Below are 22,505 nucleotides of genomic sequence, written 5' to 3' on the forward strand. Positions count from 1 at the left end.
GCAAATGTATCAGGAGCGAGTCATCGACCATGTACGGTCACATCTGGCGCTCCCAGGACACCGGCACATGGCTCCGCAGTGTGGGCTTTTTTTAACGTGTCCGCTGCTGACAATAGCGTTGCCATCTGCAATCTTTGCAGTCAACGCGTTAGTCGCGGTAAGCCCAATACTCACCTAGGGACGACCGCCTTAAGAAGGCACATGAGCAGCCATCACCGAGCCCAGTGGGAGCAACGGAACACACAAAGCCACACTGCAGGCTCTCACCGTCCAGCCTCGTCTTCTACTTCTCCTTCTCCTCTCTCCTCACAATTGTCCTCCACTCCACCTTCCATCACGCCAAGCTCACATTTTTCTGCAAAAAGGCAGGCTTCCGTGGGCCTAATGTTTGAGCGTAAAAAAATGATGACGCCGGATAACCCTCTTGCCCAACGGTTGGCGGCTGGCTTGTCAGAACTCATAGCCCGCCAACTACTGCCATATAAACTGGTGGACTCGGAGGCCTTTCGCAAATTTGTGGCCATTGGAACACCACAATGGAAGGTCCCAGGAAGGAAGTATTTCTCAGAGAAGGGCATCCCAGAGCTATATGGCCATGTTCAGCGGCAAGTGAATGTATCTCTGGCACACAGTGTCGGTGCCAAGATACATCTGACCACAGACACGTGGTCTAGCAAACACGGGCAGGGAAGGTATATCAGTTTTACTGCCCACTGGGTGAACCTTCTGACGGCCGTCAAGCATGTAACCCGTGGCACCCGTGTAGATTTGGTTTTACCGCCACGGATTGCATGCAGGCCTGACTCTTCTTCTCCTCCTCCTACTCCATCCTCCTCCCTCTCCTCCTCAGCTGCCTCCTCCTTTTCCGCTGCTAGCGTCTCTTCCACTGCACCGCCCAAGCTCCCCAGAACCTATTCCACATGCCAGGTGAGACGTTGCCATGCCGTGCTGCGTCTGTTGTGCCTGGAAGCAAAGAGCCACACTGGCCCGGCACTCCTTTCAGCTTTGCGTTCACAGGCAGATGAGTGGCTAACACCGCTCAATTTGACAGTTGGTAAAGTGGTGTGTGACAACGGTGCCAATCTGCTTAGCGCATTGAAACAGGGCAAAATCACGCACGTGCCGTGCATGGCACACGTCTTAAACTTGGTCGTGCAGCGATTCCTTGTCAAATACCCTGGGGTCCAGGACATCTTGCGGCAGGCAAGGAAAATCTCGGCCCATTTCAGAAGATCTTACACGGCCATGGCTCGCCTTGCTGACATTCAGCGGCGACACCATCTGCCGGTCAGACGTCTTATTTGCGATTGCCCGACGCGATGGAACTCAACCTTCTATATGCTTGATAGGCTGCTCCAGCAGAAACGTGCAGTTAACGTCTACCTGTATGAACTCTGCGAAAGAAACGGTTCTGGGGAGCTGGGTTTTTTTTCACCGCGCCAGTGGCTGCTCATGCGCGACACATGCAGACTTCTGCGGCCATTTGAGGAGATCACCAAACTGGTCAGTCGCAGCCATGGCGCCATCAGTGACATGGTACCTTATGCCTTCTTTCTGGAGCGTGCATTGCGTCGTGTCATTGATCAGGCTGTGGAGGAGCAGGAGCGGGAAGATGAGGAAGTCGCAATGCTGGATGAATTCCCAGGGGGGGCTACTCTATCTGAGACAAGTCAACAACAGGAGTCTGATGAGGAGTCAGAGGAGGATGGTGCCGGGGCGGATGAGCAGGAGCAAGAAGAGCATGCTTTAAACCTTTCTGGGATCCCTGTTGTGCGAGGATGGGGAGAGGAGAATGAAGAGGACGACATTATCCTGGATGATGAGCAGGAGCCAGGCCACCACACCGCTTCCACTTTAGTGCAAATGGGGGCCTTCATGCTCCAGTGTTTTAATAGGGACCCCCGTATAAAAAGCATGAGGGTCAAGGACCAGTACTGGGTGGCAACGTACTTAGACCCCCGGTACAAACACAAAATGGCGGAAATGTTACCGCCGTCGCAGAGGGCTGTCAGAATGCAGCACTTCCAGGCCTTGCTTCGAGAAATGCTGCATTCTGCTTTTGCGTGCGCTGGCAGAGGAGCAATTCCCACTCCCAGAGAAGGATTTGCGGGTACCAATCCAACAGCGCCTGCAAGAAGAGGCCGGTTTGAAGATGTGTTGGTGACTTCGGATATGAGGTCATTCTTTCAGCCGACCCATCGACAGGTGTCATCCGGATCCAGCATCAGGGAACGCCTAGACCGTCAGGTGTCCGACTACATTGGGTTAACGGCCGATGTGGACGCTCTGAGGAGTGATGAACCCCTAGACTACTGGGTGGGCAGGCTTGACCTCTGGCCAGAGCTTGCCCAATTTGCAATCGAACTGTTGGCTTGCCCCTCATCCAGTGTCCTGTCCGAAAGGACGTTCAGCGCAGCAGGGGGGATTGTGACCGATAAGCGTACTCGCCTAGCTCACCACAGTGTTAACTACCTCACATTTCTAAAAATGAATGAGGCATGGATCTCGGAGGAATTCAACACATGTGATCAGTAGACCATGTATATGTCTATAAACAATTTTTGGAATCAAGCACACAGACCTTCTTAATTCATTTGGCTCACTTCCCTGACCCAAAAAAGCACACCGTACTATATGCCCCTACCCTCCTCTTTGAAGAGGTTGAGCGGTGTCATATTTCTACTGGGGCTGCTTATTATGAGGGGTTCCCACCATCCCTGTGCTGTGCTGACTTCCTCCTGGGTGTTCTTATTATGAGGGGCTCCCACCATCCCTGTGCTGTGCTGACTTCCTCCTGGGGGTTCTTATTATGAGGGGATCACACCATCCCTGTGCTGTGCTGACTTCCTCCTGGGGCTGCTTACGGTGCTGCTGTCAGCGCTGTATGTCACGGAGCTGCTGTCAGCGCTGTATGTCACGGAGCTGCTGTCAGCGCTGTATGTCACGGAGCTGCTGTCAGCGCTGTATGTCACGGAGCTGCTGTCAGCGCTGTATGTCACGGAGCTGCTGTCAGCGCTGTATGTCACGGAGCTGCTGTCAGCGCTGTATGTCACGGAGCTGCTGTCAGCGCTGTATGTCACGGAGCTGCTGTCAGCGCTGTATGTCACGGAGCTGCTGTCAGCGCTGTATGTCACGGAGCTGCTGTCAGCGCTGTATGTCACGGAGCTGCTGTCAGCGCTGTATGTCACGGAGCTGCTGTCAGCGCTGTATGTCACGGTGCTGCTGTCAGCGCTGTATGTCACGGAGCTGCTGTCAGCGCTGTATGTCACGGAGCTGCTGTCAGTGCTGTATGTCACGGAGCTGCTGTCAGCGCTGTATGTCACGGAGCTGCTGTCAGCGCTGTATGTCACGGAGCTGCTGTCAGCGCTGTATGTCACGGTGCTGCTGTCAGCGCTGTATGTCACGGAGCTGCTGTCAGCGCTGTATGTCACGGAGCTGCTGTCAGCGCTGTATGTCACGGAGCTGCTGTCAGCGCTGTATGTCACGGAGCTGCTGTCAGCGCTGTATGTCACGGAGCTGCTGTCAGCGCTGTATGTCACGGAGCTGCTGTCAGCGCTGTATGTCACGGAGCTGCTGTCAGCGCTGTATGTCACGGAGCTGCTGTCAGCGCTGTATGTCACGGAGCTGCTGTCAGCGCTGTATGTCACGGAGCTGCTGTCAGCGCTGTATGTCACGGTGCTGCTGTCAGCGCTGTATGTCACGGAGCTGCTGTCAGCGCTGTATGTCACGGAGCTGCTGTCAGTGCTGTATGTCACGGAGCTGCTGTCAGCGCTGTATGTCACGGAGCTGCTGTCAGCGCTGTATGTCACGGAGCTGCTGTCAGCGCTGTATGTCACGGTGCTGCTGTCAGCGCTGTATGTCACGGAGCTGCTGTCAGCGCTGTATGTCACGGAGCTGCTGTCAGCGCTGTATGTCACGGAGCTGCTGTCAGCGCTGTATGTCACGGAGCTGCTGTCAGCGCTGTATGTCACGGAGCTGCTGTCAGCGCTGTATGTCACGGTGCTGATGTCAGTGCTCTGTATTACGGTGCTGCTGTCAGTGCTCTGTATCTCCTGCACCCTCTTGTTTGCCTACCCTGGTCCCTGACCTTCCCTCTCCTCCATTGCCTTCATTAGCTCCATAGTCCTGAATTGTCAGAACAATTTCCCAAATAAAAAAAAAATGCTTGTAGTTATCGATCCCAAATTCACCTCATACATGTATTATGCTATTGTCCAGGTGGTGGGACTACGTGCTACCCCCTAATAATTACCCCGTGGCCGCAAATTCGACCTAAAGGTTTGCGAAATTCGCCTCCCATTGAAGTCAATGGAGCCCGCGGCGAACGGTCGTTTTCGCGAACGTTTGTGTCCGTTCGCGTTTCGCGTTCGCGAAACGTCCCGTCGGAAGTTCGTCCATCACTAATGCTGAGACCGAACGAGAGGAAGCACCGACATGAAGCAACACAGAAAGGAGAAGACGAGAAGGTGAAGGTGATATTTCAGGGTCTAATACTCCACCTTCCAGATGTATTAGCCCTGAGCGTTTTTTCCGGACGAAGAGAACAAGTATCACGGAAATGACCTTTGGCCCCACAATAGAGGCATAGGCCCAGAGTTCTGCGCCTAGCACGTTCTTCGGGATATAACTTTGTCCGGCCCAACTGCATAGGTTCCTCAGCAGGCAGGGGTTGCTCCTCGGATCGAAGAGAAGAGACTGGGGGCTCAGACTGCCTAAAGAACGGGGAGTGCTGGCGTCTTTTTTCCAGGGCCCTCTCCTGAAGGCGAATATCGATCTGGTTACACAAGGTGATGACACTGTCCAGATCAGCAGGAAGGGACCTTCCTGCTAATTCATCCTTCACTCTATCAGAGAGGCCATGTAAAAAAGTTGCAACTAGGGTCTCATTATTCCAGCTCAATTCAGCTGTGAGGATACGGAACTGAAGAGCATACTGTCCCACAGACGCAGACTCTTGATTATTATTATTATTATTCAGGATTTATTTAGCGCCAACAGTTTGCGCAGCTCTTTACAATATGAGGGCAGACAGTACACTTACAATACAAATCAATACAGGAGGGATCAGAGGGCCCTGCTCGTTAGAGCTTACAATCTAGAAGGGAGGGTCAAGTTGAAACAAAAGGTATTAACTGTGGGGGGATGAGCTGATGGAGAAAATGAAAATACAGTTAGGTGTGGGTGGGGTAGGCTTCTCTGAAGAGAAGTGTTTTCAGGGATCGTCTAAAAGCTAATAAAGTAGGAGATAAGTGGACAGATTGGGGTAGGGCATTCCATAGGATTGGAGAGGCTTTGGAAAAGTCCTGGAGGCGAGTATGGGAGGAGGTGATGAGGGAGCTAGAGAGCAGGAGGTCTTGAGAGGAACGAAGAGGACGAGTAGGTTGGTATTTGGAGACTAAGCTAGTGATGTAGCTGGGGGCAGAGTTGTGGATGGCTTTGTATGTAGTTGTTAGTATTTTGAATTTAATTCTTTGGCTGAGCGGAAGCCAGTGGAGGGATTGACAGAGAGGAGTAGCAGACACAGAGCGATTGGTAAGGTGGATGAGTCTGGCAGCGGCATTCATAATGGATTGAAGAGGTGATAGACTAGGTAGAGGTAAGCCAATGAGAAGGGAGTTGCAGTAGTCGAGGCGGGAGATGACCAGCGAGTTAATTAAGAGCTTTGTTGTGTCATTGGTTAGAAAGGGGCGTATTTTGGAGATGTTGCGGAGGTTGAGGCGGCAGGATTTGGACAGTGATTGGATGTGTTGCTTGAAGGAGAGTTCAGAGTCCAGGACTACACCTAGAACCTTGGCGTGAGGGGATGGGCTTATGGTTGTGCCATCAATTTTGACAGTGAGATCAGGGGAAGGGGCATATGGGGGAGGAAAAATTATAAGTTCGGTTTTGGATAGATTGATTTTGAGGAAGTGATGTGACATCCAGACTGATATATCTGATAGTAAATTAGTGATACATGAGGAGACAGAGGGAGTGAGCTGAGGGGTAGAGAAATAGATTTGGGTGTCGTCAGCATAGAGGTGGTATTGGAAGCCGTGGGAGGCTATCAGTTGACCCAGGGAGGAGGTATAGATTGAAAATAGGAGAGGTCCAAGAACAGAACCTTGGGGGACCCCAACAGAGAAAGGAAGAGGAGAGGAGGAAGTAGAGTTGTAAGAAACGCTAAAGGTGCGGTTGGATAAGTAGGAAGAGAACCATCGTAGAGTAAGGTCACGGAGACCAAAGGTGTGGAGTTTTTTGAGAAGGAGGGGGTGGTCAACCGTATCAAAGGCAGCAGAGAGGTCCAGGAGGAGGAGTACAGAATAATGTCGATTGGTTTTGGCCGTTAGTAGATCGTTTGTTAGTTTTAGGAGAGCAGTTTCTGTGGAGTGTTGAGGACGAAATCCAGACTGAAGGGGATCGAGAAGGCCATTATCAGCGAGGTGGACACTCAGTCGGTTGTAGTCCAGACGTTCGAGTAGTTTGGATAAAAAGGGGAGCAAGGAGATGGGGCATAGGTTGTTAGGATTGGATGGGTCCAGTGAGGGTTTTTTAAGTATGGGTTTGACAAGTGCATGTTTTAGAGAGTTGGGGAAGATGCCAGAAGAGAGGGAGAGATTGAAGATGTGAGTTAGAGAGTGTAGCATAGAGTCAGAGGGTGAACGCAGCATTTGCGAGGGAACAGGATCCAGAGGGCAGGTGGTAAGGTGGACATTACCAAGTAGCAACTTCGTCTATAGTGGTGGGGTTGAAAGAGGGAAGTAATGATTGTGCCTGTGGGCATGATGTGTAAAGCGTGGAGGGTATCAGAACAGTAGAGATCTTCGCGCAAATTGTATCAATCTTCTGTTTGAAGTGATTAGCAATCTCCTGGGCAATGAGTGAGTTGGCGGGTGGAGGCGGTGGAGGACGAAGTAGAGAGTTGAAAGTAGAGAAGAGTTGACGGGGACGGGATGATAGGTTGCTGATGAGAGTGATAAAATAGTTCTGCTTGGCAGAGAGGAGGCTAGAATTGTAATTTTGGAGGGCAGATTTATATTGGTTGAAATCTCTCTGAGACTTGGTCTTGCGCCACAGGCGCTCATGAGCACTAATAAGTTTTTTCAGACTTCTAGTGACATCTGTTTGCCAAGGTTGAAGGGGTTGGGGCTTGATTCTGTGTGTAGTGAGACGTGATGGAGACGTAAAAGAGCGCTAGCCGCTGAGGAGACACGACCCGGTTCCTCGAAGATATTCCGAAAAAGTTTCAAGAAATCAGACAGGCTAGAAACCACTGGATCATTCAGTTCCCACAGAGGGGCGGCCCAAGCTAACGCCTTGCCGGACAGGAGGGATATGATATATGCGACTTTTGCCCGATCGGACAGGAAGTTTTGGGGCTGAAGTTCAAAATGAATTGTGCACTGGCTAAGGAACCCCCTGCAAGCCTTGGAGTCCCCAGAGAAACGGACCGGAGCTGGTAGTTGTAATGAATGTGTGGCTGCGACTGATGCGATAGGTGCAGCGGCAGATAGCGGTTGAGGTTGTTGAACCGGGGGTCCTAATGAGGCTTGAACCTGTTCAACACGGGTTGCCAAATCCTGAAGGAATCGCATCACCTGGGTCTGATGCGATTATTGGGTCTCAAGTCGCCGAACTAAGCTCTGCAATGGATCATCTGCAGGAAGCGGCACGTCAGCCGGGTCCATGGCTGATCAAACTGTCAGGTCACCTTGAGGCGAGGTGACAGGTGCACACCGTAGGGATCAGGAGTGCACCGCAAGGTTGTGGACCCTATGGCTGACTGCTGCAGATGGGGGACAGATCCCACTGAGGTTAGAGCGTAAGATTCCCTGGGGCACGGAGTCTAAGAGCCAGCAGGTGTTCACCAGAGCCTCTAGTGGTGAGGATGGACTTGGCTGCAACTGGCTCCAGGTCGCGACCCCCAGGGTCCCCCAGCTCACACCCACAGTAGGCAACAGGAGGATAGGGATGGTGAGGGACAAAGCCAAGGTCCGGGCCACAAGCAGACAAGAATAGTCGGGTACACGCCAAAAGGTCAGAATCACAGGCAAACAGGGATAATCAAGACACGCCAAAGTCGGTAACGGAAAACAGAAGCAGAACACACGGCAGGAAACAGGAAGCTAACACACAAAGGAATACACAATGGTTGATGAGCACTGATGGCCTGCAGTGCACAGGTTAATATAGGGCTCCCTGATAGGGCCTGGGGTGGAGCCATGCTTAGAGGAGAGGTTATAAAAACCACCAGGTGGAAGTGGCTGACCTCTTAGTCTGAAGACATGAGGGAAGGTAAGCAAACACAGGAAGATCACTGCATAACCATGACACAGAAGTATTAAAAATTGTAGTGGAATGCATGAACTATGTGCGAAATAGTGCTCTGGAGATTTTCATACCGTTTGTTACAACCTATCTTTGCGAGCAATCCTTTTCGAGGATGCTGGACATAAAAACGAAGAAAAGGAACAGACTTTGTTGCGAAAATGACATGAGAGTGGCACTTGCCAAGGTAAAGCCGTGCATTTCTGAACTGGTCTCTGAAAGGCAACAGCAGAAGTCGCACTAATTTGCAGTAAATATTCATTATTATGGTTTTGTTTTTGTGTGAAAATCATGTTTCAATATTTTGATGGTTTTGTTCTTTGTTCTTAATGGTCTTATTCATTTTGTGCACCTATGTATAAAAATATACCTAAGTATAAATATATACCTATGTTTTGAAGTTGAATAAATCATATTTTAGGGGAGGCAAGGAAATGGATGAGCCTGATCTCTCCCACTCTGGCCGAGTGGAAAAATTTGGTTAATGGAAGTCTTCCATACAGAAAATTTCTCTATATTAATAGAGGATGTCCTACTAAATAGAATAAAATATGGGACCGGTGGCTCAATAAATTTACCACCTAAATTTAACAGATCTAAGGGCACCTGGAGGTACAGCACAAGTATCACTAGACAACCCCAGGACGTACAGCCTGATAGGAAGGACACACTCAGGTATCTACTTCAGAATCAGAGTCAGCCAATTAGTCTATCCATGTCTGCTGTTTTCATGTTTTTACTGCCAAAGTATAACTTAGGTAACATGCATAAATATTCTGTATGTATATATTGCGAAATAAAACGTTTAAATTTAAAAAAAGAAACTGGGCGAATTTCTGAGAGCCTGAGAGATCAACACCTATTTTTCTATACTTGTAAAACCTTTAAAGGGGGGATTAATCATTAACATCTCAACCTTTAACAGCTTCCTATTAATTAAATCAATTTATATTGTCCTAGGGCACCTCTCTTTTCATTACTGGTTGGACAACATAATCTACCTTTATGGTCCTATTTCCTTGTGCCACTATTGTGAGAAATCCTCTAGCTTTTTTCCTGCTTACTGAGTGGGTGTCCAGTAATTGGGCTCAATGGTCTGATTACTCCCAGGGTTAAATTATCTTCAACCAGGTTTTTTTCGGGTTAGTTCACCACTCCCCCTCCTTTTCTCCTCCCCTTTTTCTCCCCGCCTCTTTTTTTTCCTCTTCCCTCTCCCATTCCTCCCCCTCTCCCCCTTCCCTCTTATCCTCAACTCTATTTCCTCCCCCCTTTCCATCTCCCCCACCCTTCTTGACCCTTCCCTTGTTCTTTTCCACCCCCCTTTTTCCCTCCCCTCCTTTCCTTTCCTATCTTCTAGGCCCTCTCTTCTTTTCCCTTCCCCCCTCTTCCCCCTTTTTTCCCCTTTTCTTTTCATTCCCCCCCCCCCTTCCCTTTGTCCGGTTGTGGTACAATGAGAACCACTGCTTTAACCATCTCTGCCTAAGGTACCGTATTTGCCGGCGTATAAGATGACCTTTTACACTTAAAAAAACTGGCCGAAAATCGGGGGTCGTCTTATACGCCGGATCAGCCCCTCCGATGCCTGCTGAGGGTTCGGTAATACTGTATGTAGCTTCGGCTACATACAGTATATACCGCTGAGCCAATCCCAGCAAGCGATGTATTCAAATGAATACAGAGCCTGCTCGGATTGGAGCAACAACCTCTGCCAATCCAAGCAGGCTACTCTGTAGCCTGCTCGGATTGGCTTTGAGAGTCAGAGAGGCGTGGGCTGATGATGATACAGCCTCTGCCAATCCAAGCAGGCTTTGTATTCATTAATAGAATACATCGTTCGCCGTGATTGGTTCCAGCAAAAGCAGGAAGAAGGATATGGCGCCAGCTCCTGCTCCAGCAAGAAGGACGGAATATCAAGCGTCGGAAGCCTTGGAAGGGGGTCGTCTTATACGGTAAGTACAAGAAAAAAATGCTTAAACAACAGTAAGATTAGGGGGTCGTCTTATATGCCCGGTCGTCTTATACACCGGCATATACGGTAAAAATGTTTTATTTCATTACATCTCGTATTCATTTCCAGTACATGGTCACGTGTTTCTGTCTCATTGCCCCCCCCACCCCACCCCCATGGGGGAGTGCCTTTGGGCATCCCCTATCCTTGCTGCTTCTGTTTGCCTGCTCTTTTGGGTAAGCAACCAAAGTTCTTTTTTTACTTTTCCCTCTTGTATAATATTTTTTGCCCATCATTAAATTACTTTGATATTTTATTGTAGTGTTATAGATTAGGTGTCTATAATTCCTCCTGAAGAAGTGTTTTTTTCACCTCAAGACATGTCAAAGACCCAGCATTTATCTAAAGAGTAACTGCATCTTATTAGCAAACATCAGCTTGGAATATTATATATTTGTATTGTTTCTCTAATTGTTATATTTTATTTTTATAGAAAAAAGTGGTGCCTGCGGGGGGGGGGGGGGGGGGGGGGGGTGGTATAGGTGGGAAGACCAGCATGGGGGCTTGCTTTGTCTCACTTTGCCAATTCATCTCACACACAGAGGACACATTCACTGGTAAGCACATATCCTATTCATTGGGACATTTCTACGTATGCACATATCCCCTCTTTTATGGTGTTTCATATGCCTTCCAGTGGCATAGCACGGGTTGTCAGCACCCGGGGCAAGGCAAGTAATGTGTGCCCCCTAACCTATGAACTTTTCACATCCAAGAATGGGGGCCCAGGGACTGCTCTGCTGCTGCTTATGTGATCTGAGATATGTTTTTGACTACAGTAGTCAAAGAGATATCTTCTTATTATCAAACAATAATCAAAGGCTGCAGGTAGCCAATCAGATTCTCAGGTTGTAAATAACAAGGAGCACTTATATACAGCAGAGCAGGCAGCCAGTAATAACCCAGACTTAAGGGGTGGGCATAATATTTAGTGCTAGACATACTACAGGAGACAGCCAGAGGCTGCAGACATATTACAGGAGACAGTCAGAGACTGCTGACATACTACAGGAGATGGTCAGAGACTGCAGACATACTACAGGAGATGGTCAGAGACTGAAGAAATGATACAGGAGATGGTCAGAGACTGCAGACATTATACGGGAGATGGTCAGAGACTGCTGACATACTACAGGAGATGGTCAGAGACTGCAGACATGATATAGGACATGGTCAGAGACTGCAGACATGATACGGGAGATGGTCAGAGATTGCAGACATACTACAGGAGACATTGGAAGACTGCAGACATACTATAGGCAGGGATATTTTTCTCAGATGATAGGTGCAGGAAATTAACCATGCCACCACCGCCTAATGCCGCGTACACACGGTCGGAGAATCCGTCGGAATGCGTCTTATCGGACCATGTCGTCAGATAATCCGACTGTGTGTGGTATGCATCGAACTGATTCCGTCCGAATCTCCGTCGGACCCAATTTTCTAACATGTTGCAAATATTTCCAGACCAACTGGGCCGGTCGGACGTAATCCGATCATGTGTAGAGAATTTTGATCGGACCAAGTGCCACGCATGCTCAGATCAAATTCCTACATCAAAGCTATTGGCTACTAGCCTGAATCTAGTCCCATCGTAACGAAATTACGTCATCACGTTCTGAAAGATCTGATTTTTCGATAACTTAGTCCGACCGTGTGTATGCAACAGTTTCAGACACAATCCGTCAGACTAAATCCGACGGACAAAATCCGACGGATTTGGTTGTGGAAATCTCCGACCGTGTGTACAGGGGCTAACAGTGGGAGAGTCTAAATGGGGCATTGTTAAATACCATTTGTGCATTCTGCACAGAGTGCAGAGTTCAGGAGTTTGCTACAATAAAAATGAAACGAGTGGCCCCCTCAGTGGAGCAACTGTAACTGTGCATGTGTCCATCTGGTACTGGAAATTGTGCCAGTAAAACCAGGTTTTATTGAATTGTTACTTTTTTTGTTTTAACGCAGCCATCAATTGTTCCATCAGGTTAATTTCATTAATACTACTGGACTCTTATAGGCAGTTGCAATTGCTATTTTGGCCACCAAATGCATGAAATGGATCAAAGTCTGGGGGTGTCTAGGAACCCCTTCAACAGGCTCATTAAATAAAGTAACTAGTTTTTAACAGCTTTTATCATGGTCACGGAGTATATCAGGCTGTGAACTTTTGTCCAAGCCCACCTGTCCACACCCATGGAAACAGATTGGGGATGAACCCGGGTACATTTTCGATATACATTGAGGTACAAAATACCATTGAGAGAGTACCTTGTAGCCTGCTTCTATAAGTGAGCTATTCATAATTCTTTTATAAGTTCTGATTGACCAATCCCTCAAGCCCGACTTATCTATCTCCATTCCCAGGTCCTTTTCCCATGCACGCATGTGGGACAATACCGCCAGGATTCACAAATTGTTTATACAATTCTGGGATACCGCTCCTCCGAGAGTCACCACAATGGCACCTGTTTTCAAAAGCTGTCCGTGTCTCAAAATCAGTGGTGAGCGATTACATAGTTCTAGGATAATATATTTTTTGTTGCAAGCAGTAGGCCTTGGAGTCCAGCATCCCGAGATTCTGGGTGAAGTAAGGGGGGGGGGGGGTGTAAGTCCAATAAGGTTATTGCTAGCAAGACTCACACAAAAAGTCTTAGCAGCAATAAAAAAAAACAAGGCAGAGAAATACTGCTTCTGGAGTTCTAGAAAATGCAGAGCCTAGATGAGAATTTGTGTGTGTGTATGTGCTGAGGAGGGGGTTAAGGGTCTGTTACTTAACACTAATAATTGAGTGCACTAGTTCTAGCACTCGTACTTATTGGTTTTGGACATCCTGAACACCTTGCTTTAATAAGCTAGTTCATATTATACTGGCATTAACCCAAAATGGGAACATCAGTTTTAGGTAAAGTGACCCTTTTAAAGCATTCTCAGATTGTGCCACTTTCCAAAGCAGATGCTGTAGAAGACATCAATATAAGGCTGCATAGAAATATGTCACTTTGGTTAATAGGCTTTTTAAATACCCGACCTAGGTAAGCATTCATGTGCTAAAATGAGGACGGGCAATTGATTTTATTCTAGGGCAGGGGTCGGCAACCTACAGGCACCCAGCCCGCCGCCGCTAAATTTTCGGCCCGTCAGTGCACTTGATGAATTCATGTGCACTTGACCCATGGACATATTAAGTAAGAGCAAAGACGGGAGATACACACAGCAGCACTGATAAGACAGTGGGAGCTTCCGTAGTGAACTTTCCAGGTGATGGTTGCTAGATAACTTTCCAGGTGATCATCAGCTTGTTAATATGAAAAATTAACTCCAGAAACTCCCACTGTCTCATCAGAGCTGCTGAGTGTCTCTCCTGTGTTCTCATTCAGCCTCCTGTTCCCTGCTCTGGGGGTCCAGAGTTACAGGGGCTGTGTAATGAAAAGGGGTCCAGAGGTGCAGGGATGTAACCTGTTCTAGGGTTTAAATTACAACCCCACGTTTTCCTGGAAGGATGTTCATGCTAATGTCCTCAATATTGCTTGGCATTAAAATAAACAGGAGTTCTAGACAAGCTTCAGAATGAGGGCTGGAGGAGAAATTGGCAGTCCCAGACAAGGAGCTTGTGTGCTGCAGACACACTGCAGGGGGAGAAAATGTTCTTAGATATAGTGCAGTGAGTAAGTGTTGTCAAAATAAAACGCAAAAGAAGACAACTAAAACAGTCACCACCTTGCTAAATACTGTATATACACTTCCCTTCTCTCCCTTTTTGTTTTAAATTAAATAGGGGATGATAATATTTGATCTGTATTGATATGCAGTTGTTTTGGGTACCAGCAGCACTAAGCATATGAGTGAATCTAATTTTCCTTGAAATACCAGATATCATCGGCAGAGCCAACTATTTCAGCTATAATGTACAAAACAGTGGTGTAACAATAGCTCTAGCAGTCCATGCAGCTGCTATGGGGCATGGGGTGAAAGGGGCCCATTTAAGGGGGCTGTTGAATCAATTTAAACGTAGAAAACTTGTACATAGAGTATACGAAGACAACACATGCCCATTACTGCATTACTAAGAACTGCAGAAGTTGCTTTTGTCGCTGATCCTCTACCCCTTGTCAATTAAGAAGTGCTGATGTCAGATATAGAGGAGGAGACTTCAGAATTGTTGTTGTTAGTCACAGATCCCCCTTGTCAGTTTTGCCCTAATGAGAATTGATTTGGCTGTTTTAGATTGCCCATAGACTAGTAGATTTTTGTTTGAAAATAGTTTTAGGAACGTTTGTTCGATTTTTTTAATGGTCACTGGGATCAATTCTACAGGCATTTTGACCACATTGATCAGATAATTTGAAAGAGAAGATGTAAAAATGTTCTTGAACACATGAATTTTAACATTGTGTAACCTAGTCTGCAGCTCTGGCAGGAAAAGGACTGTGTGTCTGTGCTGCAGAGGAGACTTTTAAACAGGCACAGCTGCAGAAGGAATTGCAGAACATAGAGAAGCCAGTATCAAGCTACCCTCCATCCACTCCATGCACTGAGGATGTTGACTGCTAGGGACTATTGAGAAAAGTTGGGTGGATTTGGGGAGGTGTTGTTTTAAGTACTGAATTGGCCTCAGATTCTAAGAGGAAAGACTTCAGCTCCAAGCGGCACTGTGGTGCAGAAAATGGGGAGTGTTTTAACTTTCCTGAACTTGCAGACAAACTGAGGGTGCTGCACCTGAGTGAGAGACACAGTGGCAGGCATTCCTGAACAACAGAAGATGCCCTGGATGCTGATTAAGCCTGCTGCCTGATTGAGGACTCAGACACTAACCGTGCTCACTTTGGCATTGAGCAGAAGGAGATACCCTGCTGACACAGAGTGGTGAGACACGACTGATCAACCCTGCACTACATATAAAAGAGGGAGAAAGTTGTCTGAAAGAAACACAGTGACAATGTCTGCATATGCTCTTAAATGGACACTACCTTGAACGCTTCACCATAAGCCCTTGTACACACGGTCGGAGAATCCATCGGAGTGTGTCCTATCGGACCGTGTTGTCGGATAATCCTACTGTGTGCGGTATGCATCGAACTGATTCCCTCGGAATATCCGTCGGACCCAATTTTCCAACTTGTTGGAAATATTTCCCGACCAACTGGGCCGATCGGACATACTCCGATCATGTGTAGAGAATTTTGATCGGACCAAGTGCCACGCATGCTCAGATCAAATTCCTACATCAAAGCTATTGGCTACTAGCCTGAATGTAGTCCCATCGTAACGAAATTACGTCATCACGTTCTGAAAGATCGGATTTTTCGACAACTTTGTCCGACCGTGTGTATGCAACAGTTTCGGACAAGATCCGACGGACAAAATCCGATGGACAAAATCCGACGGATTTGGTTGTCGAAAATCTCCGACCGTGTGTACAGGAGCTAAGAGTTGGGCGTCAATGAGCTGGCCAGAAAAAAACAATAGGGTAGCATATGATTGACGTTTGAACTGTTATTATGGTATGCTGTATATACAGTGGGAATAATAATTTTTTGATCCCCTGCAGATTTTGTAAGCTTGTCCACTTACAAAGAAATTAAGGGTCTATAATGTTATCATATGTGTACTTTAAATGATAGAGACGATAAAAACACATGAAACAAATGTTATAAATTGAGTTGCAGTTCAGTGAGTAAAATAAGTATTTGATCCTCAAGCAAAACATGACTAAGTACTTGGCGGAGAAACCCTTGTTGGTAAGATGTTTCTTGTAGTTGGTTACAAGGTTTGCACACATCATAGGAGGAATTTAGTCCACTCTTCTTTACAGACCTTTACAGATCTTCTCATGTGGGCAAACTTACAAAATCTGCAGGGGATCAAATAATTATTTCCCCCACTGTACATCTCCCCCTAGGTAGGGTTGCCCAGTACAGGCTTCAGGAGGGATTGTGTTTATATAACTATAATAACCATATTAGTCCTGTTGATTCATCCTCTCCATTTGTTATGTTTACCATTATCATTGAAAGTGAACGAAAAAGCCCATATTTTGGCTTGTCCTTAGAACAATAACAGTATTTAAAAGTATTGAGACGGTATATTTCTTCTTTGTCACCCTTGTTTCAATATACTTATTGCTATTACTTAACTTAAATATGCAATGTAAACCTTTGGGATGTACAGTTCAGTATATGCTGTATTCTTTTTTTTTTTTTATTTGTTTCTTTTTTTTCCCAACAAAACTGGAGTTACCCTTTCAGCTATAGATTTTCTAAGTGTTATTGACATTTTTTCAACTATGAGTTTCTCAAAACAGTGAATTACAAATTCGAAACTGCAATTTTTTTTTTCTCAAAATGCCATAGTATGTATAAGATATCGCTAAACTGTCATAATGTATTATAATGTATTATGCTGAAACTAGTATGCTGTTTGTTACATCACGCAAGGTAATCTCTGTCACCATGGAACAGGGACTTGTTCCTTGCACTTGTAGTCCACTGTTTACTTCATCCAACTCCATAAATGAAAGTCTGTACTTTCATATAGACCTAGGGCTTAAGGGAGAGTCTGCAGGAGCCTGTCTATTGCACCCATGATCAGAGTTCCAATACTTTGCATTCTCCAATGCAGAAAAATAAAAAAATGCACTTTTTTTATTTGTGCGATACTGGTGCATTTATTTATTTTTATTTTTCACAAAAGGTGGAATGTACCTTTAATATCCACTGTCTCTTGGATAATTCATTAGGATCTTTTATGTTCTCTTTTGCTGATTTATAGTGAAAAGCCAACAGCAAAATCGTAACACAAAACATTCTTACCTCTACAGTATCAGGAGATGAAGCAGTCTCCCCAGTAGGGTCCTGGACTTCCTCATCATGAAATGTTGCACGTTTATAGTCAGACATCTGAGAACAAAAGAAACCAAATCAAAATCAGTATACTGGCAAATGAGTATAAAGTGTATAAAGGCCACTTTGATTAGCACTGTTCTGAGTCAATGTGAAGATTTTTCAATGCTGGTGTTCTCTGCTAGAAGAGGAATTATAAACAGCAGCTCTTACAAAAAGCTTTGACTTTTCGAAAAAGAGCTTCTTTATGTAATCTATTACTATAGTGCAGGGATATGCATTTAGCGGACCTTCAGCGGTTGCAGAACTACAAGTCCCATCATGCCTCTGCCTCTGGGTGTCATGCTTATGGCTGCCAGAGCCTTGCTATGCCTCATGGGACTTGTAGTTCTGCAACAGCTGGAGGTCTGCTAATTGCATATCCCTGCTATAGTGTCAGTCTGCACCAAAGATATACATCAAAGATTTTATCTGTGGGTTCATCCAACAAAACAAAATAAGTATCCTGACTAGGGATGAGCTTCGTGTTCGTTCGCCCGTTCGGTGAATTCCGAACGCTATGGGCCGTTCGCGCCAAATTCGTGTGGCGCTCATGGCCCACAATGCACTGCGATGGCGCAGTGCATTGCTGGCTCATGATTGGCCAAGCATGCACTGTGACCCCGCATGCTTGGCCAATAACAGCGCCGGCAGCGAGGAGAGCCATGATTGGCCACAGGCAGGATGCCTGTGGCCAATCATAGCTCAGGCTGTGTAGTACACGCCCCACACTATATAAGGCCGCCAGCGCGGCGGCCTTGTGTAGTGTGTTGGCATCTGTAGCAGTTAGTGGGTGTTCTGTGTACCTTCAACACAGTATACACCGATCGTTATCGGCCAATTTTTCATTCTTGCTCTTCTGTAGTGGTTGTTGTCTGCGTGCCCTGACCGCATTATACACCCCTATATTCACCTATATATCTAGCGATATATCTATCTTTTATAATAGAGCTTGCAGTCAGTGTTAGGAGATTGTGCGTTCTGTCTGCGTGCTCTGAACCAGTATACACCGCTATATCCACCTATATAGCTAAATATCTTGCTCGTTTTAAATAGAGCTTTCAGTCAGTGTTAGGAGATTGTGCATGCTGTCTGCGTGCTCTGAACGCAGTATACACCGCTATATAGCTAAATATCTTGCTCGTTTTAAATAGAGCTTTCAGTCAGTGTTAGGAGATTGTGCGTGCTGTCTGTGTGCTCTGAACGCAGTATACACCTCTATATCCACCTATATAGCTAAATATCTTGCTCGTTTTAAATAGAACTTTTAGTCAGTGTTAGGAGATTGTGCGTGCTGTCTGCGTCCTCTGAACGCAGTATACACCGCTATATACACCTATATAGCTAAATATCTTGCTCGTTTTAAATAGAGCTTTCAGTCAGTGTTAGGAGATTGTGCGTGCTGTCTGTGTGCTCTGAACGCAGTATACACCGCTATATCCACCTATATAGCTAAATATCTTGCTTGTTTTAAATAGAGCTTGCAGTCAGCAGTAGGAGATTGTGCGTGCTGTCTGCGTGCTCTAAAAAAGACGGACAGCAAAACAAATTATACAGGGGTGATAACCCTTCCCTATGTTTTCCAAAAAGCTTAAAAATTGTTTTTTTGACTGGAGCTACACTTTTAAAATGTACCAGTTGAAAATTACAGATTCAACTTAACACAACAAACCTACACAGTCCCTGTCTTGTTTGCACCGCCTGTATACTGCTGTTCTGAGTATATAGGGCCTGGGGGCCACACGTATTTCCTTTTTTTAACCACTTTCAGACCGGACCAATTTGCTGGTCAAAGACCAGACCACTTTTTGCGATTCGGCACTGCGTCGCTTTAACTGACAATTGCGCGGTCGTGCAACGTGGCTCCCAAACAAAATTGACGTCCTTTTTTTCCCACAAATAGAGCTTTCTTTTGGTGGTATTTGATCACCCCTGCGGTTTTTATTTTTTGCGCTATAAACAAAAATAGAGCGACAATTTTGAAAAAAACGCATTATTTTTTACTTTTTGTTATAATAAATATCCCCCAAAAATATATATAAAAAACATTTTTTTCCCTCAGTTTAGGCCGATACGTATTCTTCTACATATTTTTGGTAAAAAAAATCGCAATAAGCGATTATTGATTGGTTTGCGCAAAAGTTATAGCGTTTACAAAATAGGGATAGTTTTATAGCATTTTTATTAATAATTTTTTATTATTATTTTTTTTACTAGTAATGGCAGTGATCAGCGATTTTTATTGTGAATGCGACATTGTGGGGGACCCATCGGACATTTTTGACACATTTTTGGGACCATTGTCATTTATACAGTAATCACTGCTATATAAATGCAGTGATTCCTGTGTAAATGACACTGGCAGTGAAAGGGTTAACCAGTGGGTGGCAGTGTAGGGGATAAGTGTTCCTAGGGGAGTGTTACTAACTGTGGGGGGGTTGGGCTTTCATTTAGTGTACACTGATCTCTGCTCCAATCACATGGAGCAGAGATCAGCGTCACTAGTTGCTAGGCAGAATAGACAAATGTTGTTTACACAGCATTTGCTCTATTCGGCCGCTCCGTGAGACGATCGCGGGGATGCCCGCGGCGATCGAGTCCGCGGGTCCCACGACCGGACTCACGGGGGTCCCGACCAACGCGGGAGCGCGCCGCCGGCGGCGCGCTCCCGATGGCAGGGCGGCATAGAATATTGGACGTACCTGTACGCCAATATGCCTGCCCGTGCCATTCTGTCGACGTACATCGTCGTGCGCTGGTCGGGAAGTGGTTAATATGGGTACGGGGTTCCCCTTAATATGCCTACAAGACCCAAAGGGGCTGGTAATGGGCAGGGAGGGCTACCCATGACATTTTTCTCAATGATTTTCAACCATATTGCAGGAACCAGATATAACATTAAAACTGCAAGCAGTTTTAAATGACGTTATTTCCGTTAAATGTCATTTTGTGCAGGGACTGTTCTAAACATGGGAAACACGTGGCACTTCACAGGCATACTACAGACACCCGCCAGGCACGATATTTAAAGGAATATTTCACTTTTTTTTTCACTTTAATCGTCATTAAAATCAGTGCTCCCGCCAAAACGGCCGTTTTTAAAAGTTTTTTTTGCATTGACCCATGTCTCCTGGGGCAGGAGCCAGGTCCCCAAACCCTTTTTAGGACAGTATCTTGCATATTAGCCATTAAAATTAGCACTTTTAATTTTGAACGTTCAAGTCCCATAGACTTCAATGGGGTTCTAACGTTCGTACGAATTTGGGGTCCGTTCGAAAGTTCTGGTGCGAACCGAACCGGGGGGGGGGGAGGTGTTCGGCTCATCCCTAATCCTGACAGAACTGGGATGGAATAGGTGAACATCTTGGTAGAAAACTCTCTCTGTATCTCAGGATATTGAATAATATTTTTTAAAATTTTCCATATAAAACAATGGAAGTAATTTATAGTCTGGTTCAAGTTCAAGTAATAGAATTATATCACGTTTAGTCCCCCTTCATACCTGTCCATTCTGTTGCAGCACATTACTGCATGTACACTAACATGGGGTATCCATGTAGTACATGTGTATTGTTTTAAGGGGGCCTATTGATTTAAATTTAGCTGCATGGCAGCCGACTTTTTTTTTCTGGAGCCCGCATTGTGGAATGCAAAGACAAACACCAAAGTGAACCAAAAAAAGTATGCAAACACACAAAAAAGTGCACTAGGGTAGAGGGTAGGCCCCTTCCCTGACCTTCCGCAGGACTCCTGACAGGGACAAGGCACACTCTGGTTCACCTAGCCAAAAGGCCCGGTGGACACCTCTTCCCACAATTCTGCAAGGGGGAATAGGGGAGGGGAGGTAGACTATGACTACATTATATTGTCAAAAGTATTGAGACACCTGCCTTTACACGCACATGAACTTTAATAGCATTCCAGTCTTAGTCCATAGGGTTCATAAAGACTTGGGGAGTGAGTTTGGGGTGGAGGCACTTAACTGGCCTGTACAAAGTTCTGACTTCAATCCGATAGAACACCTTTGGGATTAATTCGAGCGAAGACTGCGAGCCAGGCCTTCTTGTCCAACATGAGTGCCTGACCTCACAAATGGACTTCTGGAAGAATGGTCAAACATTCCCATAGACACACTCCTAAACCTTGTGGTCAACCTTCCCAGAAGAGTGGAAGCTGATATAGCTGCAAAGGGTGGGCCAACTCAATATTGAACAGTGGCAGCCCATCCATTAGGGGCGCACAAGCACCACAAGCGCCAACCACCCAGTTGTGCGACAATAGCAAATGAATACTCGCTATTGTCACACTGATTCTCCTCCCAGGCAATCAGGAAGTGGGTCCTGAGACCCATTTCCCGATTGGCTGAAAAGAGAAGCGATCCTATTGGCCTAGCAGGAGGAGGGAGGAGTAGGGAGGAGATGCACAGCCAGAGGAGATGCATGGCCAGAGGAGATGCAGGGGAAGCCCAACCGACCCACCAGCTGACACTGTCTCCAGGGATGGCTCAACCATAGTGGCTCAGCCACATCCAGCACTCCACACCTCAGAAAGGGAAGGGAGGAGGAGGGGAGATCAGAGTGTCATCCGGGGCAGTACACCTGCCTCCTAAGGTAAGGAGGCCTTCAGCCTTCCTGTCTGCCCCTCTCCCACGGGCGGGGGTGTTGCTGGTGTTCATGGTGTTTTCTGAGGGAGGGCATTGGTTTTCGCCCCCCCCCCCCCAATTATAGAGCGCTGGCCGCCACTGATTGTTTCATGTTACACCGTACATATAGATATCACATGACATGTCAGAAAGATGAACTTAGCTTTTAAATATATTATTATACCACGGACAAAAACTTGTAAACATGTGTAATCAGATTATGATTTGTCTTGCAATTGAAAAAAAAAGGGTGTAGCTCTTTTCTATGTAATTCACCATAAGACTTAACTTGATTATGTGTTCTCTGTACTAAATGAATGTTTCTTGCTTTTAATTTCCTAAGATCGATTTTGTTGTGCAGCTGATCACGTTCCCTTTAGGGCATCAAGCACAAATTTTAAAGAAATCTAACAGTTGAGCAAGCCATGATGTAAACAGAACCCTCTAAATTGGCTAAGCTAACAATAACTTTTGTATACCAAGCTGAACAGAGGTCATACAGCTTAGCTACAGTATATTGTTTTTTTAAACTTATTTATATATTCTTGGCACAAAAGGGTTGGATAGGAAATTTTGACATGATGTCTAAAGTAAATGTTTCTGAATCTTGTTTATTGCAGGTCAGTGTCATGCCAAGGGCAAGGCCATGGGTTTGGTCCACCTCTGGCAC

At 46.2% G+C, this 22,505-nt stretch overlaps 1 protein-coding gene across 2 annotated transcripts in view; it reads right to left on the reverse strand.

The window, feature by feature from the left end:
- ECE2 (endothelin converting enzyme 2) overlaps positions 1 to 22,505 on the reverse strand; it is a 139,952-nt gene that overhangs the window by 79,042 nt on the left and 38,405 nt on the right. For both annotated transcript variants that reach the window (XM_077487732.1, XM_077487731.1), the window contains exon 2: positions 17,125 to 17,211. In XM_077487732.1, the coding sequence (XP_077343858.1) occupies positions 17,125 to 17,211 (87 nt within the window). The remainder of the gene's footprint in view (positions 1 to 17,124; positions 17,212 to 22,505) is intronic.

Source organism: Lithobates pipiens, unplaced genomic scaffold, assembly GCF_037356315.1.
Source record: "Lithobates pipiens isolate NorthernLeopardFrog02 unplaced genomic scaffold, aLitPip1_a1.2 Scaffold_18, whole genome shotgun sequence".
Lineage (NCBI taxonomy): Eukaryota > Metazoa > Chordata > Amphibia > Anura > Ranidae > Lithobates > Lithobates pipiens.